Here is a 27,915-nt window from a genome sequence, read left to right as displayed (position 1 = left end):
CGGGGGGGAGGCCAAAATTATAAGGAGGATATCATTTATCTGGTTCTCCCCCAATATTTGCCTCCACTATTCTCCAGGTTTTTGTCTACCAAAGGCTAAATATCCCAAAGCAGACAAACCATTGCACACATACCACGCTCCTTTTCTGCCTTCTCTTGCTATTTTCTCTCCAAACCTCCTATTTCCCCTGTTGGATAATAGGAAGCAATGCCATTTTTATTTAGCAGGATTTTATACAGCCTGATGGTATATTTGAGAAGATGCTGGGTGCTTGATCTAAGGGTTCCGCCTTGCATTGTGCCAGCCAGTTGGGATCTTTCCATCTCTAAGTGTGTTCACCAGCCAGCTTGGTGAGCACCAGGGAAAGGTGTGTAGGTCAGGCACAACCCTTAGATATCACACTGTGGTTAAGAAGCTGGACTCTAGAGCAGGAAGCTTCAACCAAGCAGCCTGCTGGCAACTCTGGGGTCAGTTGCAATCTCTCAGCCCAACTGACCTCAGAGGACTGTGGGTTGAGGTTGTCTGAGACTCCTTCCCCACATTGCTTTATTCGCAGAAGGAAAACTGTGTGGAAAGCATGGATTAATTGATGATATCTGTTCTGACTTGCTAGCTTTCTTGCTTCCAGAGAAGACAGGCAGAAACAGGGCACACCTGAATAAAACCAGGAATAGAAGACACTCAGAGGCTTCCTTTTCATCACAGCTGCCATTCTTGGCCAGTGCTGAATAACAGCACCTACAGCAGTTGGCTTACAAGATCAAGAGCAAGGGCTAGGGCTAGGCTTTTGTGCAGAAACCGAAGCAACCAAGTCATGAGCAGAGTTGGATTGCTGATTTTAAGCCCCAAGTCTAAAATGAATTTCTCTCCCACTTGCTCCCAACATTAACTGCAAGGAAAAAACACCAAATCCATCTGTTTGCCCTCACTCTGGTGGTGTCATGTTAGAATTGCCTCAAAGTCATCTCCTGCAACATCCCAGAAATTATTAACATCACAAAATGTATGTTCCCCTTAATCATGAAAAGATCCTTTACCTGGGCTAAGCAGAATTTCAACATGCTCTTAAAGGAAGACTAGCAGAAAGTAACTTCTATCTGTCTGTCTCCTCCAATTTTTCCCAAAAGCAGCAAGCTTCAAAATAACTTTGTCCCTTTAAAATGGAGAGACACAACATTCCATTGCTCATCATCTCACACAGACACAACCACCGATTCCTCTTTGAATGGATGGTACAGTCACCTAGACTGCCCGACTTTGATTTCTGGACACAAATGAGGATCAACAGAGATACACACCAGAGGTCCCCAACCTTTTGAGCACCAGGGACCGTTTCTCTGGAGAAAGGTTTTTCTGTGGACCGGAGAATGTGTGGTTTTGTGTGCTGCCTGCATCCCACAGATGGGACTTTGCTTGTTTGTGTGGACCAGTTGCTGGCATGCTGCGGCCTGATACCAGTCCACGGACTGGGGGTTGGGGACCCCTGATGTAGACAACCTACATGAGCCCTGGTGGCGCAGTGGTTAGAATGCAGCACTGCAGGCTACTTCTGCTGACTGCCGGCTGCCTGCAGTTCGGCAGTTTGATTCTCACCAGCTCAGGGTTGACTCAGCCTTCCATCCTTCCACAGTCAATAAACTGAGGACCCAGATTAATGGGGGCAAGATGCTGACTTTGTAAACCACATAAAGAGGACTGTAAAGCACTGTGAAGCAGTATATTAGTCTAAGTGCTATTGCTATTGCTATAGTATATACCAGGGGTCGGCAACCTCGGCTCTTTTATGACTCGTGGACTTCAACTCCCAGAATTCCTGAGCCAGCAGAGCTGGCTCAGGAATTCTGGGAGTTGAAGTCCACGAGTCATAAAAGAGCCGAGGTTGCCGACCCCTGGTATATACCATTTCTTCCTCCAATTTTATTCCCTAAGGAAGTCTGAGAGATTGCCTAATGTCACCAGCCATTTTCTGTGGCTGACGATGGATGTCTCAAAGGTGCTCAATTGGGACTGTTTTTTCCTCGAGGAAAACCTTTTGCTTCTCATCCAAAAAGCTTCATCAGTTCTGTTTATTGTTACTGGGGATTCCCATCTATCGGTGGATGCGAACCTGGATCTCCCCAGTCTGAGCCCAACCCTTTCTGCTGCGGATTAGGCCTTGCACCCCAAAGCAGGTAGCCTGTCTTGCAAAATGAGTTTACATACAGCTAGTCCTCAACGTACCACCACAATAGAGCCCAAACTTTATGTTGCAAAGTAGGACAGTTAAGTGAATTTTGTCTGATTTTACCACCTCTCTTACCACAGGTGATAAGTGAATCACTGCAGTTGTTAAGTTAGTAACACAATTGTTAAGCAAATCTGGCTTCCCCACTACTTTGCTCATTAGAAAGTCACAAAAGGTGGTCACCCAACCCTAGGACACTGCAACTGTCACAAATATGAATTGGTTGTCACGCAACCAAATTTTGATCATAGGGGTGCCATAATGGCCGTAAATGTGAAAAATGGTCATAAGTTACTTTTTCAGTGCCACTGTAACTTTGGTCACTAAATGAGTGGTTGTAAATTGAGGACTACCTGTAATGGAAGTCAAGCTCCTCAAGCTGAGCATGAACCAAGAAGCATGTTGCGTGCAGTTCCATTGACCAGGTTTAAGGCTAAGAAATAAACTTCCTTGGATGGAAACCCAGTAAACAAATCTCCTGCCCACCTGTCTGCATAATTTCATTCGGGGTGGGGTGGGTTGGTGGGTGTGTGTGTTATGTGTTTTCATGAGTTCTCTTCTGCGAATGAAGTACTACCTGCTCTTTTCAATCAATCAATCAATCAATCAATCAATCAATCAGAATAGAACTGGAAGGGACCTTGGAGGTCTTCTAGTCCAACCCCCTGCACAAACAGGAGACCCTATATCATTTCAGACAAGTGGCTGTCCAGTCTTTTCTTGAAAACCTCCAGTGATGGAGCACCCACAACTGCAGAAGGGAAGCTGTTTCACTGATTAATTGTTCTCACTGTTAGGAAGTTTCTCCTTAATTCCAGGTTGCTTCTCTCCTCGATCGGTTTCCAACCATTGTTTCTTGTCTTGCCTTCTGGTGCTTTGGAGTATAATTTGACCCCCTCTTCTTTGTGGCCGCCCTTCAAATACTGGGATACTGCTATCATGTCCCACCCCCACCCCCCAGTCCTTCTATTCTCTAGACTAGCCAAACCCAAATCCTGCAGCCGTTCATGTGTTTCTGTCTCCAGGCTTTTCATCATCCTAGCTGGCTGCTTTTCCTTCTCAACCTCAGTGAATTCTCAGACACCTGCCGCAACCCAGTTGTGACCCCTGTCTTGGCTCATTCAGGAAGCTCAGACAGGGACAGATGCAGCTTCTCCCTCCCAGATTGCACCTGGTGCAATCAATACTGTTCTTGGCCAACCCCCAGAATTGGTTCAGGCAGCAATTGCACAATCTTGACATCTTCAGCTTAATCATGACTAAGCAAAAAGAAGAGCAAAATTCATCATATTTCTTACATCATGGTACAGAGAGATCCGATGGAAGACATTGCTTACCGTGCAAAATCTCTCCCCACTGCACTATCAGAGGCCCAGCTCTCAGGCCTCCCTCTAGCTAAGAAAAGGGGGAGATACGAACAGGGATGTTTTTGGTTCAAACCAGATAAAGGTGATTTAGCTGCAAGTACAAGTAGTCCTCGGCTTACAACCATCGTTTGAAGTGAAGATGGCCCTGAAAAAAGTTAAGACTGGTCCTCAGACTTACGATGCTTAGAGGATCCCTGCAGTCCTCTGATCAAAATTGGGGAGCTCAGCAACCGGCATGTACAGGTAGAATCAGAATCCAGCTGGAAGGGACCTTGGAGGTCTTCCAGTCCAGCCCCCTGCTCAAGCAGGAGACCCTACACCAGGGATCTTCAAACTTGGCCCTTTTATGACTTGTGGACTTCAAATCCCAGAATTCCTCAGCTGGCTGAGGAATTCTGGGAGTTGAAGTCCACAAGTCATAAAAGGGCCATGTTTGAAGACCCCTGCCCTACACGATTCCAGACAAGTGGTTGTCCAGTCTCTTCTTAAAAACCTTAAGTGATGGAGCACCCACAACGTCTGAAGGTAGTCCTCGACTTACAACCACAATTTATGTCATTGAACAAGACCTTTGTTAAGTGAACCTTGATCCATTTTGTGACTTTTCTTGCCGCAGTTGTTAAGTGAATCGCTCCAGTTGATAAGTTAGTAACATGGTTGTTAAGTGAATCTGGCTTCCCCATTGACTTTGCTTGTCAGAAGGTCGCAAAAGGGGATCACGTGACCCTGGGACTTTGCGACCGCCGTCAATATGAGTCAGTTGTCAAGAATCTGAATTTTCAGCACTTGAGCGTGGGGATGCTGCAACCGTTGAAGATATGAAAAACAGTCATAAGTCGCATTTGTCAATGCTGTTGTAACTTTGAACGGTCACTAAATGAACTGTTGTAAGTCGAGGACTGCCTGTATTTACAACAGTTGCAGCGTCCCAGGGTTACATGATGGCCATTTGCGACTGGGGTAATAAATTGAGGACAACCTGTACTCTTTTCTGCACTCACCCACAAAATCAGGACATTCATAAGGTCCCATGAACTTTCCCTTGTTCTTTCAATTTACTGGAATGCACAAATTCCCCCATTCTAAGATGGCGGTGCCTGGAATGGCTGCGGCTGCATTGGCTCTTGAAGGCGAATAGTTTTGGGAGGGATAGTAAAGGCTATAGGCCACATGATCAGGAAGATTTTAATGTGTTTGAGCAACATGGTGGAACTAAGGTAACACACGACATACGACCGACAATCTTTGCTGGCATGGCGAGTTTCTAGTTGTTTTGGAACTGTTGGTGAGACCGTTAAAAGTCGTTGGCACTGTTTGAATTTGTTCTACCAGCAGCAAGATCTGACTGCTGGCCTAGTGATGGATTGTATTGCAAATCAGGGCTGTTTCCAGAGGAGGCAGAGGAGGAGAGGACCTGGAGCTTATGGAGCAAAGGAACTGGATGAGGCTGTCGGCAGGCCCAGAGGAAGAGAGAGAGGCTTTTGGAGGAGTTGGTGGCGGCAACAGCGTGCTCCAGGGGCGAAAAGAAGCAAGGCCTCTTTAAGGAAAAGGTGGAAGAGTCAGGATCAGAAAAAGGAAAGAAGGCGAGGTTGTCAGAATACAAGCTAACTTGAGGACTAATCCACATGAAGCCCCATTTCCATCTGTCCTCTTTGCCATCGTTCACTCCCTAGAGACTAAAATGGACAATGTGAAATTTGAGCGGGCCACGAACAAGGAGTATATATCGGAGGTGGTGACCCTTTGAGAGCTGTATGCAACGAAATTTCATTTTGATGTTTGCCGATTGGTGTACATTGAAAGTGACAATAAAGTTATCATCAGTTTTAAAGGCCGGAAAAACCTTGCAGTGACAGCAGATTGACAGCTCCCTGTTGCAAACCTTGGAGGAAAAGAGAGGCTGGGAAAGGGGGGATGGGGTGGGATGGGGAATAACTCTACATAATTGCAGGGTGGAGAGGTCCAAAGAAGTGGGGAACCATTACCAAATGGAGATTCCAGTGGAAAGGCAGGGAAAGAGGATGCATGAATATGAGATTTATGGTAATGGAAACACACTGGGTGTGTGTGTATGTGTGAATGTGTGAGGCAGGAGAGAAAGGAAGGCTAGAAAAAGGAAAGCAAAAGGAGGTGGGGACTTCTGCATGGCTAGAGAGAACCAAATTTGATAGCATCTTGTCATCAAGATGGATTGGGGATATTTAGGACAAGAGCAACTGGAATTCCAAAATTAATCCCTTCTCATGTAAATGAGGTTTGGGGATTCAGCTAGAAAGTGGAGCTTTCTCACTTCCCATGCCAGTCATCCAGATCTTCCTGCCAAACAGAACTGTCTGTACACATTTGGTCTGGAAATGATAAAGTAGAGGATGTTGGATTGAAATTGACCTGGTTGTGTAACACTTCTGCAGGAGGAGGAAACACTTAGGGACAGAGGGATGTTTACGTCTCAGCAATAGAATTTGGCATCCTTTCTCTTTCCCTTAAGAAAGCTCCTAGTCCTCAAGATCACCAAGTTAGGTCTGAGAGAACACAGAACATACTGTAGAATCATCACCCTGGGTGGGACGTCCGAGGTCTTCTAGTCCAAGCCCCTGCTTAAGGCTGGAGACTTTATACAATGGCAGGTCAAACGGGGGTATATCAACAGTTAAGCAGAAGCTTCACTTTTCTGGCCTTCCTGAAACTGATTGAAACAATCAGATTTGCATTACTTCTGTAAGTTTTTTTGGGGGAAATCTGGCATGGGATGACCCAGCAGAATCGAACAGCTCTATCATGCAGATACCATTCTAGGTAAAAAAAAAAGTGAACCTAATGTCTCCTTGACCTTTTGAGACATGGAGATGCCTTTCTTGACAACCCTTTTCTTCTTGGACTATTTTCAGGTATGGCTGTGAAAGTTGGACCATAAGAAAGGCTGAGCGCCAAAGAACTGAGGCCTTTGAACTACGGTGCTGGAGAAGACTCCTGCGAGTCCCTTGGACTGCAAGGCGATCAAACCACTCAGTCCTAGAGGAGATCAATCAACCCTGACTGCTCTTTAGAAGGCCAGATCCTGAAGTTGAAAATCAAATACTTTGGCCACCTAATGAGAAGAAAGGACTCACTGGAGAAGAGCCTAATGCTGGGAAAGGTTGAGGGCAATAATAATTTAATTTAATTTAATAATTTAATTTGTATACTGCCCTTCTCCCGAAGGACTCAGGGCGGTGAACAGGGCAATAGAAGAAGGGGATGACAGAGAATGAGGTGGCTGGATGGAGTCACTGAAGCAGGAGGCGTGAGCTTAAAGGGACTCCAGAAGATGGTAGAGGACAGGAAGACCTGGAGGAATGCTGTCCATGGGGTTGGGATGGGTCAGACATGACTTCACAACTAACAACAATAACATTTTCAACTTCCCATCAGGCCATCAGTCCCATATTTCTTAGTAATGCCTCATCTAAGCATTATCCAAGCTTAGGTATACTTAGCTTTAAGCCCAGAGAAGACTGGCTAATGATTCCTCAAAGAAAGTATGGTTCTGAATTGATTTGGAACTACAGTACTTTCCAGAATATCTTACTTTCTTCTTTCTTTACCATCTCCAACAATGACAGAAGAATAGTAGTCCAATATTTGAGGGGCTGTCACAAAGAAGAGGGGGACTGACTATTTTCCAAAGCACCAGAAAAAAAGACAAGAAGCAACCGATGGAAACTAATCAAGGAGAGAAGCAACCTAGAACTAAGAAGAAATTTCCTGACAGTGAGAACAATTAATCAGTGCAATGGCTTGTCTACAGAAATTGGGGGTGCTCCATCACTGGAGGCTTTCAAAAAGCGGTTGGACATCCACTTGACAGGATGATACAAAGCTCCTGCCTTGAGCAGGTTAGACTAGTAGACCTCCATGGTCCCTTCCAATCTACCCTTCCCTTCTGTTATTCTGCTATGGTACAAACTCTGCTCGGTGCTGCCCAGTGAGTTTTTGGAATCAGATGGTGGATAGTTGCAGCTTGGGCAGAAAGAGATGACCCGGCCTTTCAACTCTCTGAAGCCCCAATCCATCTCATCTCTAATTTGATAAGAAGGACTTTCAAGACTTTTCAGATCATTGCTTAATGATATGTAGGTTTGCACAAGAGATTTTATGGTCTATTAACAGAACTGTGAAAGTACTTGTTATTTTGTTATCAGGTTGTTAATTATTATTGGGTAGAAAAGTCAACTTCACTGGGAGGGTTAAGAAAACAAAACTGCCTTGAAGTAGGGAAGCCTTAACTTTTAAGCCCCAATTTATTAAAACCAACAGCTCTTAAACATTTGTCTTCCCAAATTCCTCTTGTTTTCTCTGGGTTTAAAAGCTAGGTGGGCTTTTTGTCCTGTCTGTTTTGAATTTTTTGGGGTGGTGGCAGTTGATTGGTTGGGTTTTTTAGGACAAATTAAATGCACTAGTAATATAAAGAAATGATACATTTGTTTTTGGAGACTCCAGGAGCTTCTACTAGTTCATCAGATCAGATTGTATCCAACGAAACTCCCCATGAAACTGAAATATCAGTACCACTTCATAAAGTGCTACTAAGACCACAGTTAGAATGCTGCATCCAGTTCAGGTCACCATATTATACAAAAAGATGTTGAGACTCTGGAAAGAGTGCAGAAAAGAGCAACAAAGATGATTAGAGGGCTGGAAGCTAAAGCATATGAACGGTTGCAGGAATTGGGCATGTCTAGTTTAATGAAAATAGGGACTAGGGGTGACATAATAGCAGTCTTCCAATATCTCAGGGGCTGCCACAAGGAGGAGGGGGTCAACCTATTTTCCAAAGCACCAGAATCAGGACAAGAAGCAATGAATGGAAACTAATCAAGGAGAGAAGCAACCTGGAACTAAGGAGAAATTTCCTGACAGTGACAACAATTAATTAGTGGAATGGCTTGCGGGTTGAAAATGCATACGGAACTGAAGGATGGAGAAGCTCAGAATTATCCAGAAAATGGGGAAGAAGCCACCTGGCAGAGCCAGAGAAGATACTGGCTGTGTTCCGAGTTGGAAGACATCCCCCAGATAAGCCTCTGGACTGGACAAAAACACAGAGTGATGTTTGTCTGGAAGTAGGTGGTTGGACTGGAAGATCTCCAAAGTCCCTTCCAGCTCTATGATTCTAGGTTCTAGGTTCTTTTTTTAAAAAAAATCAGGGAAATAGACAAGCACGGAATGGGAATCTCCCAGAGGGATCGGGTGAGCCGGAATTGATCAGATCCATCAAAAGGAGGGCATGGATGCACTAATCTACAACAACCTTGCAAGGTAGAGCAAGAGGAAATGAGGGCGATCCACGCAGAGGTTTTGAGGAGAGGTTTTGAGGGATGTTCTCCCAGATGGACGGACACTAAAGCGGACTGGGGGGGAGGGGTTGAAGTAGGCATAGGGGGGCTACGGGGGGGCGGAGCCCAGGAGCGGCGTTGGAGCAAGACTGCCTCCCCTCTCTAGAAGAGGAGCGGGTGGGCTGGGAGGGATTTTATGGAGCATGAGGACGAAGAAGCGAGCCAAGGCCCTCCGCGCGGCTTTGATCTCCCACTTCCCAGAGGTGGGAGGGGGAGGGGAAAAACCCCTGGTTGGAATGAATGGAGGAGAGGGAGGGAAAGGGGGTTACTCAGAAAGCCACTGGAGGAAGAAGAAAGAAGCAACTCTGAACTTCGCGTTGCCCGTTTCATTGATGGATGGTCCACCAAAAGGAGGACGGGGGCAACCGCGGCCCCTCGCCCGCGCTCTGGCTCCGTCGGGGGGCGTGCAAATCCCACCCCCCCCCACACACAGAGAGACACTCACCGCGTCCAGGAGACCGGAGTCCTCGGCTGCGACCGCTTTCGCCCCGGCGTCTCCCGGCGCCGCCACAGCCTCTTCCCTGCTGCAACTGGAGCGCCCGAGAGCGAAGCCAGCAGTTGGCTTGTTTCGCCGAACGCGCCTCAGCCAATCCGAGGGCAGAGTTTGCCGCCCTGCTACGAGGCTGACCAATGGCAGGGGCCGCCCAGGACACACCCCCTCCTCCAAGGGAGGGGCGGGGGACTGACGTCTTCTGCTTTCTTTGCCAGAAGTGTGCGGGACTTCAGCTCCCAGGATTCCCAGCCGGGGAGCCAGAGGTGCGGGTTAGGGTGGAAGGTGGAAGGCTGGCTGAGGCTGAGCCTTTGAATTCGCTTGAAGGCAGCGCAAGGTTCTGACTTGTGAAAGCCCCCCTCTCCCCTCTCCTGGAGCAATGCACTCCTCACTTGCTCAGAGGTATCTTGGCCTTCTGCAGCTCCAGGTGTTAAGGACTGGTAGGGGGTGTTAGAGTTGCACTTAAAATCCCAATCTCAAATGATTCCATTGCCACCAAGACGCATGCAAGATCACTTGGCATTCTCCAAAGACACCCCACACACACACTGATTGGTGTGTGAATTTAATTCTTAAAGGATGCTTCCAACAGATAGGGTGTCACATCTAGATTTGGAAGTATGATTGATCCATGAAAGGGGGAGTTATGCAGCACGAGGACAAAGAAGCTGTTCAGTAAATATGTGGTTACAGCAAGACACAAATAATCAGAATTTGCATATTTTTTCTGTGTTCATGCCTGTTTCCAGCCGCCCAGAATCAAAGGGCCAAGATTGAGTAGAGTAGAGTAGAGTAGAGTAGAGTAGAGTAGAGTAGAGTAGAGTAGAGTAGAGTAGAGTAGAACAGAGTAGAGTAGAGTAGAAGAGTTGGAAGGGACCTTGGAGGTCTTATAGTCCAACCCCCTGCTTAGGCAGGAAACCGAGGGTGTAACTTCAAGCCTTCACATTTCAGGAGTGGGGGGTGGGGGGGCGTCAGGAATGGAACAGCCCACCTTGTTACATTTATATGCCACTTGTATTTTAGTGTACATACTGTTCCCATCTCTTATTTTTTCAACAACAGCCCATACACTGATTAGTGATGGACTTTCTGGTCCTAAAACTAAAACTGTGGTTTTAAGTAGAGGACTACCTGTCCTTTCTACTTTGGTTAACTCATTTTGAAATTATTAGATTTTTATCCTACCTTATATTTAAACACACACACACACACACACACACACACACACACACACATCAACTCAAGGTGACAATCCTAAGAGAAAGAGACTGGCCCAAAGTCACTCAGAGGGCTTTTCATTCCCACTTAGACTTCTATACCACTTCACAGTGCTTTATACCCCTCTCCAAACAGTTTACAATGTCATCCTATTGACTCAACAATTTGGGTCCTCATTTTACCAACCTCAGAAGGATGGAAGGCTGAATCAACCTTGAGCTGGTCAGGATCAAACTTTTGACTGTGAGCAGAGTCAGCCTGTAATGCTGCATTCTAACTACTAGGGAGGGAGGGAGGGAGGAAAGAAGGAAGGAAGGAAAGAAGGGCAATAGCACTTAGACCACTTTACAGTGCTTTACACCCCTCTCCAAACAGTTTACAGAGTTGGCATATCACCCCCAACAATCTGGGTACTCATTTTACCGACCTCGGAAGGTTGGAAGGCTGAGTCAACCTTGAGCGGGTCAGGAACGAACTCCTGGCAGTAAGCAGTGAATTAGCCTGCAATCCTGCATTTTAACCACTGCACCGCCAGCGAGGACTAGAACTCAGGATCACCTGGTTTATAGTTCCTTGCTTTAATCCCACCAACAAATGGAGTCTCAGGCAGCAACAAAATCAACCTTTCTCTGGATACTGGGAAGAAACGTCTAAATCCACCCACTTAATCCAGCTCAACTCCAAGGCTTTACTCACCATAGCCACAGCTTAACTACAGCACACTAAACTACGCTCGCTCTAAGTGTGACGCTGAGTTCACCAACAGACTTAATTGAGGGTAAACTCAGTCAATGGGACGGCCTTTCAGATAGACATTGTGGGATTATTTTTAGCATGCAAAGCTGTTCGTGAGCCAAGAGGCTGTCAGAACACCTTGCAGAAGAACCAGAGGCTCCATAACTGGTCATTTTCACCATGACTGTTTCACATTAACAGATTCCTGCACGGCCTCGTAGTTGCCTTTGAGTAAACAAGGGAGCCCAAGGCAGCCTGCGAGGACCCACCCCATCCTCTCTCTTTCATAGCCCTTCAAGTACAGGCAGTCCTTGACTTACGACTACAATTGAGGTCTGAATTTCTGTTGCTAAGCTAGGCAGTTGTTCAGCGAGTTGCCCCCCGGTTTTACCATCGTTTTTGTCACGGTTGTTAAGGAAATCACTGCAGTCGTTCAGCGAAGCACACAGTTAAGCAAAGCCAGCTTCCCCCATTGACTTTGCTTGTTTTGGAAGCCAGCTTGGAAGATCACAAATGGCCATCGTGTGACCCCAGGATGCTGCAACTGTCATAAACGCGTGCCGATTGCCACGTGCCTGAATTTTGAATGTCTATGGAGTTTCCCAGTCATCCAGGTCATAGTTATCCCAAAGATGACTTTTCATGAGCATAAATCCTTCCATTCCACACCATCCACACAGAATTAAAGAAGCGAAACGTCTTCAAAGAAAAACAAGAAAGTCCAGTTGCCTCTTGAAAAAAGCACCTTTGGGACTGAATTTTGAACACGTGACCATTGGGGTGGGTGGGACTGTCATGGTCATAAGTGTGAAAACTTGTCATAAGTCACTCTTTTCAGTGTGGTTGCAACATTGGCCGCTAAATGAATGGTTGGGAAGTCGAGGAGGACCTGAATCTTGTAGTGTGATCTTTGGCATCACAAACATCTTCTGTGGCAGCAAACTTATTCCGATGTCCCTTGCTTGCTTTCTCTTAGGCCAGGGCTAGGCAACCTTGGCTCTTTTATGACTCGTGGAAGTCCACAAGTCATAAAAGAGCCAAGATTGCCTAGCCCTGTCTTAGGCACTGTGTGTGGGGACATAGATTGGAATGCATTTATGTAAGCAAAACTTTTGTAGCTAAAAATTAGCAGATGATTTGGCAAGTTTAGGTCATAATGACAGAGAGTTACAAGACTGAGCAACTGGGATTTCTACAGAACAACATTTGCAACTGCCGACATACCCAGAGGATGATTTGAGAAAATACCCCCAGTTTATGTCTGGGGAGATTCTTAGTCATCCAGGTCATGGTTGTCCCGAAGGTGTTTTTCTCAAGAGGCAACTGGACTTTTTAAAATTTTCCCTTAAAGATGTTTTGCTTCTCATCCAAGAAACCTCTACAGTTCAGTTTAGAAGAAGTTCAGAACTTCAGTTCAGAATTGAAGAAGCTTCTTGGATGAGAAGTGAAACGCCTTCAAGGAAAAACAAAATCCAGGTGCCTCTTGGAAATGCATCTTTGGGACACCGCAAGTTTATGCTTAGAGCAAACTCAAATTTGCTTCAAGAAATACCTTCAAAATTCTCCTCTTCGAAATTCCAGTCTTCAGTCTTCCCCCAATATTATTTAAGCACACAAATATTCACCAAGGACTCTTTGTTATCCATGTTAATAGCTGGCATCTCATCTTTTGACCTGTGCTAATGTTTAACAATTGACATTCAATTGATGACCATAGCAGTTTGTGTATTATGCCTGCCAAAGAAAATGTGAACATTTTGAGATAAAATGTTGGATGTAAACCTCAAAGGGGGAGGGGGGGAAAAGGAAAATTCAAAGAATTTGCAATAACTGCAAAGCAGTCAGTGGCTTTCAAGTGCTGAACAGATTTCATTTCTCAAATTCTTGAGTTGAAAACACTCTTATGCGATTCTGGGACTGCTTGAACTCCTCCTCAGCCCCATTTTAATATTGAGTAACAGCTTGCTTTTGCTCTTTTGACTGAGCAATTTCCCCCCTAATTTCCTTCTCCTCGTTATCTTTATTGTTCTAAAGTCGTCCTTCCAATCTCTATGCTGAGTCATGAAAGTTCAAGGGAGTTGGCATTTTAATTACAGTACACCAAGGCAATCAGAGGCCAACAGGCAGTGGAGCAAAAGCTCTGGCAAAATGGCTTTTTCTGCTAAGATTTTCATGTGTCAAGTCTGAGAGGTACAAAGAGAAAGGGAAATGGTAAGACACCTCTGGCCCGGAGCTGGAGAAAAAGACTGAGCATTTCTGAAGGATTTGAACCAACGCACACTGATGGGGAGAATTAACAGCAGTGAGAAAAATGCAGGAATTGGGTATGTCTAGTCTAGTGAAAAGGACCAGGGGCATGACGACAGCAGCGTTCCAATATTTGAAGGGCTGATGCAAGAAGAGGGAGGTCAACCTATTTTCCAAAGCACCAGAAGGCAAGACAAGAAGCAATGGATAGAAACTAATCAAGGAGTGAACCAACCTGGAACTAAGGAGAAATTACCTGACAGTGAGAACAATCAACCAGTGGAACTGCCTGCCTTCAGACGTTGTGGGTGCTCCATCCCTGGAGGCTTTTAAGAGGAGACTGGACAGCCATTTGTCTGGAATGAGATAGGGTCTCCTGCTTGAGCAGAGGGTTGGGCTAGATTAGAAGATCTCCAAGGTCCCTTCCAACTCTTGTTATTCTGCTATTAAGACCTGTCTTCTTATCACAGACCCTTGGAGAGTTAAATCCTTCCTCATTGGCAATGAGTGCAACGAGATTTTTACAAGGAAGGGAACAGGTTGAAATCAAAATGACAACCTCTTCTTAGATTCTCTGGCCTGGTCTTTGAAGTTCTGCAAGCCCTCCTCCACCCCACGTTCTCCCTTAGTACAGGTAGTCCTTGACTTACCACCTTTCGTTAAGTGACTGCTTGTAATTACAACAGCACTGATAAAATGACCTATGACTTAAGATGACCACAGCATCCCCATGGTTATGTATTCAAAATTTGGGTTCTTGGCAACTGGCATGTATCTGTGATGGTTGAAGGGTGCCAGGCCCAAGTAATCACCATTTGTAACCTTCCCAGCCGGCTTCTGCCAAGCAGTCAATGGGGGAAGCCAGATTAGCTTAAGGACTGTGTGATTGACTGAATGAACCTTTATTGTCAAAGTACAACCATGTATATATACATTGAGATTGGCTGAGCCTCCCTTCGTGCCCCCCCCACAACTCACAGTGACAACAAACCACCATCTTGTTACACCATGTGAGCTAATTGCACAACACACCAGCCTCACAAGTCAATCATACATAAAATTATAAAATTATTTCCTGTTCAAGAGCCTGACAGCCCATGGATAGAAGCTGTTCTTCAGCCTGTTGGTATGGCTGGCTATACTCCTGTATCTCCTACCTGATGGTAGGAGAGTAAAGAGGTACCGACCAGGGTGTGAGTCGTCCCTGAGAATTTTTCTCACTCTTCCAAGGCAGCGAGCCCTGGCGAGGTCATCCAGTGGCGTCAGGGGACAGCCCACAATGTTTTGTGCTCTGCTCACCACCCTCTGTAATACTTTCCTATCCGCGGCTGTCAGGCCAGCATACCAAACCACAATACAGTGCGAGAGGACGCTCTCACTTAATAACTACGCCCAAAGGTCGTAAATTGGGGTAAATTGACTCACTTAACAACTATCATCCTTAGTAACAGAAATGTTAGGCTTGAGAGGTGGTAAGTTGAGAATTACCTGTATTTTTTTCTCCTAAACTTGCCTTTCTCAGCCCCCTCCCACTCCTGCCTCCCCCTCAAAACAGGACCTCAACAGCAATTCAATGTGTACGGGAGGGTGAGTCAAGATCACAAAGAGCTTTTTTATTGTATGGAGAACTTGCACAGACTTTTAACACGCACGTTACTAATTGGAAATGTGGAGAAACATCTATCCCTGGACAGGGACTATGGCTAGTGTGTTAGCTTTTGTAGAAGAATTCCACCGAGTTTGGAGGGTGCATTGTGAAGGGGGGGCAGGGGGGAAGACAGAGATGGACTGCAGAGCCAGAGATTTGGGGCAGATTTTGAGGGCTCAGACTGATGATACAAATGACTCTGTAGACCAGGGGTAGGCAACCTTGGCTCTTTTATGACTCATGGACTTCAACTCCCAGAATTCCTGAGTCAGTGCTGACTCAGGAATTCTGGGATCTGAAGTCCATGAGTCATAAAAGAGCCAAGGTTGCCTACCCCTGCTGTAGACCAAGGGAGCCAATCCTGTAAAGGATCACAGGTTGCAGACTCACAGCTGCTATAACAACCCTACCAAACTAAATTCCTTATCATTATTCATGCTATTTCATAATTAACTTTGTCCATTTATTTTTAAAAGCAGAATCAAGAGTTCCCATCTGGATGCCACATGAAATAAATTTCAATTTGCTTCCTGGAGGGGAAATTGTGCTGCCCATCACATGCACACAAAAGAAAATCTAGAAAAAAGTGGAATGAAGTCCTGCACTTTGTAAAGTTTGCGTAAATCCAGCGACAAGGCCGAACACTCTTATTGAAAGTTCCAACTGGTTATTTTTATGGAATTTGCAACAAAACGTTGCAATGAGTCCATAACTTAAGGGAAAGGCTTAGCTCTTCATTCCACCTGGCAATCATCTTGAACACAATGGGGCAATTCAAGGGGAAGATGATGTCCTGGACTCTTCAGATTTGGAACTAGTTGGAGCCACAGTAGTTCTTGGGGAAAAAAGACCTTCCCCCTAAGGAACCACAGAATCATGACAACTGGAGGGGACTTTAGAGGGCATCCAGTCCAACCCCCTCCTCAATGCTCGATCAAGGGAAAGAAAAAAAAGAGATGAACAGAAGGCCTTTACAAGACTTTCCAAATTTAACCAAGCCTCATTTGCACAGCTCTATTAGCAATTTTATTGAAATTAGATATCACGTTCTTTGTTTTCACAAAGATCAATACTTGGTGTGAGAAAGAGGGAATAAGTTCCATTCAATGGTGCACAATTACGAGCAAACAAATACACAGAACGTTTACTGATGAAGGGAAAAATAAGTGGAGAAATGTTAAGACACTGATAAAAAGGTAGGGGTGAACTTTAGAGTCCAAGGTTACCTGGGTGGAAGCTGTCTTGTTTATTAGTCATCACCAAGTCATAGTGACACCTAGTGGCAAGATTTGTTCATTTCTCTGAGTAGTTTTTTTGCCGCTTCTATACTGTAAAAAATTATAGACTACAGGAAACCATTTGCAGTTCAGTCTGATGCAGAAAACACAGACTCATTCCCAACAGCCTGCACCTGTGTTCAACAGTAAAGGGACACGGGGCAGAAAACATCCTACAGCCTCAGCAACTCTCTAAAAGAACGCAGAGGACCAGCTGTCGGCAAGGGACATAAATCCTTCCAGTCTCCACCGTCCAGTCAGAAGTGAAGAAGCTTCTCGGATGAGAAGTGAAACATCTTCAGAGAAAAACAAGAAAGTCCAGTTACCTCTTGAAAAAGCACCTTTGATACTTCTATATTGTAGTGAAGAAATATTCTAACAGTAGAGAAATACTGTTGTTGAAAATTTAACCGTCATAAATAAGGATGTTGTTGAAAATTTAACCATCATAAAAATCCCTGGAAGTATTTACTGTACAGATATACTCCATATGAAAAAATTTAAGAGATGATTAAATATTGTAAGAGCAGGTCATCGCCAACTTTTTCAAGCATCAGTAGAAATGCCAGTGCTTCTATGAGTGCCTCAAAGGTGCTTTTCTTCTTCTATGTGATATTTTATTTCTTCTACAAATTTGCTTCTATGGATGTTCTTGCCTTAACATTGGAGTTGAGGCTTGGTGATCTGACAGCAGAGAGATTGTGATAAAAAGTCCAGCGTGACAAGCAATCATGCTTATTCTAAGCATGTGGCTTATTCTGCTTCTTGCCAGTAAGAATGAAGGAGAAAAGGTTTCAGAATCTGATCTGAGAAACTTAAAACTAATCTTAGGAAGACCTGGTTCAATCTACAGGAAGACTATCATAAGTCCAAGCATCTGAATTCTCATGGTGTCGAGAAGCCATTTCAGTACAGGTGTAAGGACCCACTTCAATCTACATCTTAAGGAAACAGAACTCTTGGAAACGGTCTCTTCCAAGAGGAATTTTTATTAAGAGAAATTAATAGTAGGCATGCTAGACAGGATCTGAGGGATCCCCCCACCATTCAATGTTTTAAAGTGTTCCCAAGCAGCCCCCCACCCTGCAGTTCTTCTGGGAGATTCAAACCAGCAGATTGCTAGGTGTTACTTCAATACAGATAACATCAGTCCGGCTCCATTGGCATGATCATTCAATCCTCTTATTACCCAGATCCCAGGTGTTGCATCTCCCCCCCCCTTTTTCCCCCTTGCTGCAGAGGGAAAGTTCAGAGGGGCATAGGATGAAAGGCAGATGGCCACATTGTTATGGTTGGCAGACCTGAAGTGAATCAACAAAAGGTTACTTTGTAGTGAATAGAGGAAGTGAAAGTAGTAAAACCCCCATGCATACCCCCTTCCCCCTTAGTAGTATGACAGAATCCAGGAATCCAGGAGATGGTAAGAATTGGTTTTAAATCAGAGTAGATAGATAGAAATGAAATATAACTGGATTCTGACATCAGGAGAGACTCTCAAATCAATCATTTTCAAGGAGGTTCCAGCAGCATAAACTGAATGGCTGAGGTGTGTTCAGCACTAGCAACAACAATATCACTTAGACTTATATACCTCTCATACTGCTTTGCAGCCCAGTCAGGATCGAACTGCTGGCTGTGGGCAGAGTCAGCCTGTAATACTGCATTCTAATCACTGAGAAGGAAGAAGGAAGGAAGGGTAACGGCAATAGCCCTTAGACTACTGCTTCATACTGCTTTATAGCCCCCTCTATGTGATTTACAGAGTCCACTTATTGCCCCCAGCAATCCGGGTCCTCATTTTACCGACCATGAAAGGATGGAAGGCTGAATAAACCTGGAGCCGGTCAGGATCAAACTCCTGGCTGTGGGCAGAATCAGCCTGCAATGCTGCATTCTAACCACTGCACCACCAGGGCTGTTAATGTCTTAACAACAAGACCAGCCTATTCAGCCCCAAAGCCTTTGGAGTCTAAATCCGCTTGACAAGAAACTTGCCAAGAGTAATCCCTGAGGGGCTGGGCTAGGTTTGAATCACATCTGGAAGCCTGAACAGCAACGCCCTCCGAGAATACACTTTTCTGACCTGCCGACCCACAACAATCACCATTCTATAGCAATCCCATAAAGGCTGATACCACTTGCAAATCACAACCAATATATTACAGTAATGGCCACATATATATTTAATCTGTTTCTGACAGGGATCTGAATTCTATCTGCTTCCTTGTTTCATTCAGAAACTCCTTTATGTCATATACGTCAGCTGACATTGAGAGAAGACTCTGCGTCCTCCTTCAGTCTCTTGGGGGCTGAGGACGGGATCCATCGGGCATCTTCTGAGCACTAAGCTTCCACAGCTCCTACCAAAGGAAAGATATTCAACATTCTTTAGGGATCTCACACAATTAAGGACTCAACCATTATTTATCAGGTTGGGAAAGCAGGAAGAAACTCCCCCCTACTACACTGCCATTTGTTAGGGGGCTGAGGTACAACAGTACCTGCATGGAACAAGAAATGGTAGAGCAGGTTTTGGTGCTGGTGGGAACGAATGGTCCTCAGGCACCTCCTAGTGTGCCTGCAGAATATCTGCTTTCTTCCAAAATTAAAAAAAAATAAAGGATTTTGGATACTCAACACAAAAAAGAAAAGGGAGCTAGCAAGGTCAGTTAGGAAAAAGCTGAGGGGAACTCAGAAACAGAGTTGGAAGACACTATTCTGGATCAAGCTGTAGTTTAATGATTTTTTTCCCTTGCTAAGACCTCTGTGCTGGTCTGTATAGGCAGATTCTATCACTGATACCAACCCTTGCCAGATAGCAGAACTCATGAAAATAACTTTATCATCCAGAAGTACCTTTATTTGCATGTAGAGTAGAATACAGCAGATGAGGTGAGTTAGATACTTGGACGGTATTCCCAAGGTCAAAAGACAGTAACGACTCAGTGTCTGCACGTGTATGTGCCGGTTATGGCGGAAGGGAATCACCCAGGGAGAAGAAGGAGGAAGACCATCCCAGAAAGGGTAGGGGTAAAGGCACATGGTCAGGAGAAGGAGGAAATACGTCAGGGAGTGGGAGGAGCTGGCCGACCCAGACAAGATAGCCTATTATAATTTCCCCAAAACAGCCACGTGGTGGCAGCACACTCCCCGTCTGGTATTACATAGTACCACTATATAAATCATATAACAGCAGTTATTCAAATGCAAATACATGTTTTGATTTGCTTGTTGTCTTAAAACACCTGAGAGATATAAGGAATAAACCTGAGATATATAAGACATAAAAACCTGAGAGATATAAGAAATAAACATGCATACATATTGCAATAAGAATTGCCATTACAGGCCTAAAATAGTCTAAAGTTCAAATCACTTTTCTTCTTGAAGTGAGGATCCAACCAGGAAAGGTGACGAATTTAGTCTTCAAGAGGCAAAAGCAGGACAAGCTCTGTGATGGGTCTGATGAAAGTTTTTGGTGCCTTTCAATTTTTGAGCTTGTTGGTCCTTGAGCAGAACAAGGTCTCTAAGTTGGAGATTGGGGTGAAGAAGAGACATTTGTGACTGGAGCATGACTTTGTTGCTCCCCGCCATGTTGCTCCCCGCCATAATTTGAAGCAGGGTTGGATGCAGGTGGTTGCTGTGGATTTCCTAGAAGTGGAGCAGGATGCATAGCTGTAACGTGCTTGTCGCTATCGCATTCTGTGCACTTGACAAAGGCTTTGCAATCTTTAGCAAAATGATCATATGAAGCACAGCACCTGTAGCATATTCCAAGTTTTTGGAGAACCTCTTTCCGCTCTTGTACAGTCATTGCTCTAAGCTCACGACATTTTCTAAGAGGGTAAGGTTTTTTGTGAATAGGACACTGACGATTAGGATCTTCATCCCCACCACCTGAATCACTCCATTGAGGAGGAGATGGTACAGGAGGTGAGATGTCCGTTTTTCTTGTAAGCACAGCTCCACGTGAGTCTCTGTGTTGAGCTGCTGTGTTAACATACCTTGAGAAACACTGCCCTATACCTTTTTAGACAAGTGGCTGTCCAGTCTCTTCTTAAAAGCCTCCAGTGATGCAGCACCCACAACTTCCAAAGGCAATTTGTTCCACTGACTGATTGTTCTGTCAGGAAATTTCTCCTTAGTTCTAGGTTGCTTCTCTCCTTGGTTAGTTTCCATCCATTGCTTCTTGTCCTGCCTCCTGGTGCTTGTTCTACCATCCTGACTTTCTATCACTTGTATGATTACACCAGATAAGTAGTTTGCCAACACTGATACTCACCAGTTGCGGAACTCGCTCATAAACAATATGCTGCGGAAAAGACAGTTCTATAGGCTGAATGCTGTATTTCATCCTGCCCTCCCTGGTTTTCAGCAGCTCATCCAAAGTACTTCGGAAGTGATTATAGGCTTCACACACAACGTCCATTTGTCTTAAAGTGAAGTTGAACCTGGTCAAACACATCCAACAAAGTATTTCAGAACAATTTCAAAATGATATTTTTCTAAATGTAGCTGCATCTTCCCATAGAACGACAGCAAAGGGCTTCAGAAGATGAATCAACCTGACAGCAAATGCTGGTGTTACCAAGAACCAGCAAATTGCCTGTAACTCAGATACCGTTGCCAAAGGAGAAAATTCTGTGTTGTTAGTGCCTATTGCTGTATGGAACTTTTTCATGTCATGTCAAATGAGAATGCTGTCAGTTTTATTCAGCTTCAAAATTAGAACAAGATAAAGGCAAGACAATGGAGTCAAAGTGAAGGAGGAGAAAAAAATAACTCTTTTTGTAGAATTTATAACATGCTCAGAGTGCAGGAGCAGTCATCCCAAAAAACAATAGTCCTCAACTAACAACTATTTGTTTAGTAACCATTCAAAGCACAGCACCAAAAGAAGAGACATAGGAATGGTGCTTGCACTTACAATCACCTAAGTCAGAGATCCCCAACCTTTTGGGCACCAGGGACTGGTTTCGTGGAGAGAGGTTTTTCCATGGACTGTAGGTTGTGTGGTTTTGTGTGCTGCCTGTATCTCACGGATGGGGCTTTGCTTGTTTCTGCGGACTGGTTGCTGGCATGCCACAGCCCGGTACTGGTCCACAGACCGAGGGTTGGGGACCCCTGACCCAAGTAACCTCAGAATCCACATGATCAAAATTTTGGTTTTTCGACAACCAGCCTGCACTTAACAATAGTTGCAGCATCCTGGGGGATCATGTGATCACCATTTGTGACCTTCCAAGTCAATAGGTTAAAGAGGGATTGGCTTAAGGACTCTGCTTCACTTAACTGTGGCAAAAAATTGTAATACTGGGTGTGATCTTAACAAGCACCTTGTTTAGCAATGCAGATTCTGGTCTCAATTGTGGGTCTAAATTGAGGATTATCTGTACACTAAAGGCCCTTTCTAAACTGGTCTAGAAATAAAATTGTCTAAATAACTGGTTGATATTTTTGTACATTGATTGTGCTGGAAACTCAAAAGAAGCAAATATTGCCATAGTTGCAAGCTATGTTTTTGCTTGGCTCATGACACACAAGACACCCTGTTTATCTCATGGTGTGTTTTCCACTTAAAACACATCACCAACCTCTTTTCCATAGAGAAGAAGATGGTGCAATCGTTCCTCAGGTTGCTAGTGATTCGGGACAGCGTTTTGAAAAAAGCATCTGTTAGGTCATCATCATAAAATACTGCAATATGAAAGATAAAATGGTGAAGGTTTTCAAGGCTGCCCAGAAGCATTACCTCTCATCTTAAAGCTGATTTATACAATCAATTACTCTTCAGGATGCACTGCCTTATAGGATAATACAAGCAGTTAACTTCACATTTTACTAACTAGAACTCTGGGTGAACTGCAGTCATCAGGAAAAGGACATTTTGTAATTGCAAGAGACAGGCATGGCAACACTCACACACTGATCTGCAGTATAGCTACACACTTGGTTTTTAATTTCACTGGGAGTCTTTTATGCAGGAAGAGGAGGAGAAAGGTGTGGTGGATCAAGTTCACTCTCTCGATGTCTAGGGAGATTTTCAAGGGTCCAGGTCATGGTTGTCCCAAAGGTTCATTTTTTCCCCCCAAAAAGGCAACTGAACTTTCTTGGTTTTTTCTTTGAAAATATTTCGCTTCTCATCCAAGAAGCTTCTTCAAGTTCCAAACTTCAGTTCAGAACAGAAGAAGCTTCCTGGATGAGAAGTGAAACATTTCAAAGACACTCCCCCTAAGAAAGACCAGTTAGTTGCCTTTTGGAAAAGCATCTTAGGGTTTGCAGTTTTGAATTATTTGTAAATAAATAAATAAATTTGTTTAACAAACAAAGATTCTAAACTTTGTTCCTATTTTCCCCAAGGACTCTTTTATAAGGAACATTCCAAGTGGCAATTAATAATTTCCATTACTGAATAATAAAATCACTCCAGGCAGTGATGTTATCTTCCTAGAACTAATATGAGCCTTTCTCACCACTACATTAAATTTTGGGGTTTTTAAAAATTTCAATATTGTTATCTGAAAAGTGGTTCCAGTTTACTTACTTTAGAATGGTATCTGCTTTTTCATTGTTTCTCTCATTAGTTTTTTGTGATCACAAAATGGGTTATTGAATTTTTTAAACAATAATTCCACATTATCTTATTTTACTGCACCAAAAGGAATCAGAAGTCAAAGCTTTTTTTTCTCCCCGCCCCTTTGTCTCTTTTCCTCCCTTATTTTCCCATTGTTTCTTTTTTTTCTTTGTATTTCTGTATTTTATATTTTGATAAACTTAATAAGAAGTTTGAAACATTTGAAACACTTTATTAAAAATGTACTGGGCTAGATTTGTTTAATTCTACATATTTTAATGTTGTATTTTATATATATATATATATATATATTGCCCAAGATGGCGGCGGTCTTCTGTTGAGCTCTGTAAGTTCCACGACGGGCTTTTAAAAATGGGGCAGTCTGGGAAGCCCAACCGAGGCTCGGCAGCCTAACGGGGGGTCGGATTAGGGAACAGCTGGCGGGCGCCGCTTTTTGCGGCGCTGATGCCTCTACACCCCCCCTGGAATAGCAGCAGCGGCCTGGCGGCCTGAAGATCGGCTGCGGCCCAGTCCAGTGCCTTAAATCAGCTGGCTTGTGCGGCGTGGATGTCTCCCCCCCACGGAATGGCGGCAGCGGCCTGGCGGCCCGAAGATCGGCCGCGGCCTGGCCCACCTTAGATCAGCTGGCGGGCGCTGCTTTTTGCGGCATGGAGACCTCCCACCCTCTGGGAACGGCAGCAGCGGCCTGGTGGCCCGAAGATCGGTTGCCCAGCGCTTTGGATCAGCTGGCGGGTGCTTTCTGCAGCGTGGATGTTTCCCGCCCTCCCTGGAATGGCGGCAGCAGCCTGGCGGCCCGAAGATCGGCCGCGGCCCGGCCCAGCGCCTTGGTCCAGCTAGCGGGTGCCCTTTTGCGGTGTGGAGATATTCTTCCCCCTCCAGAATGGCAGCAGTAGCCGGGGATTATGGCGGCCCGAAGATTGGCCGCGGCTGCGTTTTAACGCCCGGTTGGAGGTTGGAGCAGGGCACAGTTTTTTGGGTTTTTTTGGCACGGTGGCCCCCCCTTTCCACAGCAGAAGCAGAGAGGTGACAACAGCGGCCTGGAGTTCGGCTGTGGACGTGGTCTCAGAACTATAGCTGTGGTGTTTTGACCCGGGTCCTTTCTGCTCATCTGCTCATCTTTAATTTCATGCTGATTATTTGGTTATGGTTTATGCCCCTGCTCCTGTGACTTCCCTGATAGTCCGGAATGGACCTGGGACCTGACCGTGGTGAGAGGGCGGTTCTGGATTGGTCATCAACCACCCCACTCTTGTGAGAGACCAGTTGTGGTAGGTTTATCCCAGTAGCCCGTACTCTGTCCACCCCAGGTTGGATACCCAGCTGTAGTGAGAGGGCGGTTGGGCTTTCTTTGCCTGGTTCTGGCTCAGGTGAGAGCGGAGCCGGATTGGTGGCCCTGAGGTACTTTCCGGACTCAATATCAATGTCATCTTGATATTATTTTAATACCATCTGACTACCCATTTGTTAACAACTGCCCTATGTGGATATTTTTTATTATTATATGGCTCGTTTATGCTACTCCAGTGCTGACCTGTATGCCCTCAGGAGGGCACCTCCCTCCTGGTTACGACCTGCCGCCTTTTCCTCCAATCCCCTTAAGGACGGGCCCAATTGTTGGGACCCCGAGAGGTGGTTGGGCATAGATAGGGGCCTCTGGTGGAGATATATTAAGAGGCCCCTAATATGTTTTCTAGCCGGCTGTTTTAAAGGGTTAGGGAGGTGGGGAATGGTAGGGTTGGGAGGGAATTGGGGTGTGCCCCACCAACCAGTCGTCAGTCCGGGCCTGAAATGGTTCCCGGCAAGATGGGGTTGGGGTTGGGGTCTCCTGGTTTCCCTGGCATTGGGGTGGGGTTTCAAATCCCCACGACGATTGGGAACGGCAGCAGGCGGTTACATGGAGGGCCATACCAACACCTGGGATCGCGCCCCCGCTGTCTTCAAGCGGTGGCGTGCTCCGACCCTCCGGTTGGTACCCATTTATCCGGGTGTGAGGGGGATCAGGCCCCTGAGCTCAGGCTGGTGTACTTTAATGCCAGATCCGTTGTGAACAAGGCTCCCCTCGTCCATGATTTGATCGAGGAGGAACACGCGGATCTGGCATGCATTACAGAAACCTGGTTGGGTTCAGAGGGAGGTGTCCCTCTGACTGAGCTTTGCCCTCCAGGTTTCTGTGTGTTACATCGGCCACGGGCTCAGGGCAGGGGTGGTGGGGTGGCGGTAGTTATACGGGAGACCTTATGTCCGCAGGAGACCACTATTGTACAGATAGGCGGAAGTGAATCCCTCCTCCTGAGGTGTGGCCCTGGGGCTCAGTTGGGCTTGTTGCTAACATACCTGGCACCCAGCTGTGTAGCAACGGTCGTGCCCGAGCTTCTCGACGCCCTCTCAGGGTTGACGATTGAGTTTCCCAGACTGAGTTCTGGGCGACTTTAACCTGCCTTCTCTGGGAGAGTTGTCTGAGTTGGCCCGGGAGTTCATGGCCTCCATGACAGCCATGGACCTGACCCAAGTAATTCAGGGTCCGACTCATGGGGGAGGACACACTCTCGACCTAGTTTTCTTATCTGGGCAGTGGTTTGATGATCTGGGAGGGGGCTCGTCAACTATTGTCCCCCTGTCATGGTCCGATCATCACCTCCTGCGGTTGGTCTTCCGCTATGCCACTCCCCGCTGCTGGGCTGCGGAACCGACCAGGTGGTTCCGCCCCAGGCGCCTAATGGATCCAGAACGGTTCCAGACGGCGCTTGGGTCTATACCTATCCCCCTCGCTCACAGCCCGGCCGACGCCTTGGTGGATGCCTGGGAAAGGGCTGCCACCGAGGGGCTCGACCGTGTTGTACCCTTACGACCCCTGACCCGGCGCAGATCCCGGTGGGCTCCATGGTTTTCTGTGGAGCTCTGGGAGATGAAGCATCGGAGACGAGGTCTAGAGAGCTGTTGGAGATCCAGCCGGTCTGAGTCTGACCGATTGCGGTTAAGAACCTTTACAAGGTCTTATCTCGCGGCGATGAGGACAGCGAAGTCTAATTACTTCGCTGCCCTCATCGCGTCCGCAGATAATCGCCCGGCCTCCCTGTTTAGGGTGACTCTCTCCCTCCTTAATCAGGAGGTGAGGGAGAAGCCCTTGCAGGGGCGAGGCGAGGAGTTTAGCTATCATCTGACGGACAAAATCGCTCAGATTCGAGCCGGTTTGGATTCTGACTGGACAGAGACTGACGGGGAGGAATCGAGCGGTCTAGAGAATGTTACCTGGAGTGAATTCGATCCTGTGACCCCGGATGAGGTGGACAGGATCATGAGGAGACTGAGTTCCGCCACGTTTTTATTGGACCCGTGCCCCTCCTGGCTGGTATATGCAGCCCGGGAGGAGACACGAGGCTGGTTCCAGGCAGTAATAACTGCTTCTTTGAGGGAGGGTACCTTCCCTGCCGCCTTGAAGGAGGCGGTGGTGAGGCCCCTCCTCAAGAAGCCTGCCCTGGACCCAGCTATTTTGAACAACTATCGTCCGGTCTCCAACCTTCGCTTTCTTGCGAAGGTGGTTGAGAGCGTGGTGGCACTTCAGCTCCCTCTGTTCCTGGAGGAAACTGATTATCTGGACCCGTACCAATCGGGTTTCAGGCCCAGGTACAGCACGTAGACGGCATTGGTTGCGCTGGTGAATGATCTCTGCCGGGCTCAGGACAGGGGTTGTTCCTCTGTCCTAGTCCTATTAGACCTCTCAGCGGCTTTTGATACCATCGACCATGGTATCCTACTGCGGCGTCTCAGGGGGTTGGGAGTGGGGGGCACTGTTTTACAGTGGTTCTCCTCCTACCTCCTGGGCCGCTCGCAGTCGGTGTTGACGGGAGGGCAGATGTCCGCCCCGAGGCCTCTCGTTTGTGGAGTTCCTCAGGGGTCGGTCCTCTCTCCCCTCTTGTTCAACATCTATATGAAGCCGCTGGGTGAGATCATTCGTGGTTTCGGGGTGGGGTATTATCAGTATGCTGATGATACGCAGCTTTTTCTTTCCACCCCGAACCAACCCAGTGATGCCCTCGACGTGATGTCCCGTTGCCTGGAGGCGGTCCGGGTTTGGATGGGGAGAAACAGGCTTTGTCTCAATCCTGCCAAGACTGAGTGGCTGTGCATACCGGCATCTCAGACTAACCAATCTTTTCCATCGTTAACTATGGGGAGGGAGGTGTTATCCCCCATTGATAGGGCCCGCAACTTGGGCGTCCTCCTGGATTCACGGCTCAGTTTGGAAGATCATATAGGAGCCGTGGCCAGGGGGGCTTTTTCCCAGGTTCGCCTGGTGCGCCAGTTACGGCCCTATCTGGACCAAGATGCCCTACGCACAGTCACCCATGCGCTCATGACCTCCCGGCTAGACTACTGTAATGCTGTCTACATGGGGCTGCCCCTGAGGACCACTCGGAGGCTTCAGCTGGTGCAGAATGCAGCCGCGCAAGTTGTGATGGGAGTTTCCCGATACTCCCATGTAACACCTCTTCTCCGCGAGCTGCATTGGCTTCCAGTTGCCCTCCGGGTGAGATTCAAGGTGCTGGTGATAAAGCCCTAAATGGCATGGGCCCGGATTATCTGAGGGAGCACCTGCTGCCAGCATCAATTTCCCATCGTCCTGTGCGCTCCCACAGGGAGGGCCTCCTCAGGGTACCGCCGGTCAAGGATTGCCGACGGGCGATCCCCAGGAGGAGGGCGTTCTCTGTGGGCGCGCCTGCCCTATGGAATCAACTGCC

The 27,915-nt window shown here is 46.4% G+C and overlaps 2 protein-coding genes across 8 annotated transcripts in view; both read right to left on the bottom strand.

Annotated features, from left to right (window-relative positions):
- The window catches only part of ABAT (4-aminobutyrate aminotransferase), a 76,060-nt gene extending 66,573 nt beyond the window's left edge, over positions 1–9,487 (bottom strand). The window contains exon 1 of the mRNA XM_081338562.1: positions 9,412–9,487. The gene's annotated coding sequence lies outside the window, so the exon portion shown is untranslated. The remainder of the gene's footprint in view (positions 1–9,411) is intronic.
- Positions 9,488–17,552: 8,065 nt separating this feature from the next.
- METTL22 (methyltransferase 22, Kin17 lysine) overlaps positions 17,553–27,915 on the bottom strand; it is a 29,819-nt gene continuing 19,456 nt past the window's right edge. For 5 of the 7 annotated variants that reach the window (XM_081338556.1, XM_081338555.1, XM_081338559.1 and 2 more), the window contains 4 exons: positions 22,176–22,278; positions 20,864–21,032; positions 19,438–19,530; positions 17,553–18,941 (listed from right to left, as the gene is read on the bottom strand). In XM_081338556.1, coding sequence (XP_081194682.1) covers positions 18,876–18,941; positions 19,438–19,530; positions 20,864–21,032; positions 22,176–22,278 — 431 coding nt within the window. In that variant the 3' untranslated portion in view covers positions 17,553–18,875. The remainder of the gene's footprint in view (positions 18,942–19,437; positions 19,531–20,863; positions 21,033–22,175; positions 22,279–27,915) is intronic. The other 2 variants (XR_014027834.1, XM_081338560.1) reach the window with 2 other exon arrangements.

Source organism: Vipera berus, assembly GCF_964194415.1.
Source record: "Vipera berus genome assembly, chromosome: 13".
Lineage (NCBI taxonomy): Eukaryota > Metazoa > Chordata > Lepidosauria > Squamata > Viperidae > Vipera > Vipera berus.
This window is presented reverse-complemented; position numbering and strand designations above follow the sequence as displayed.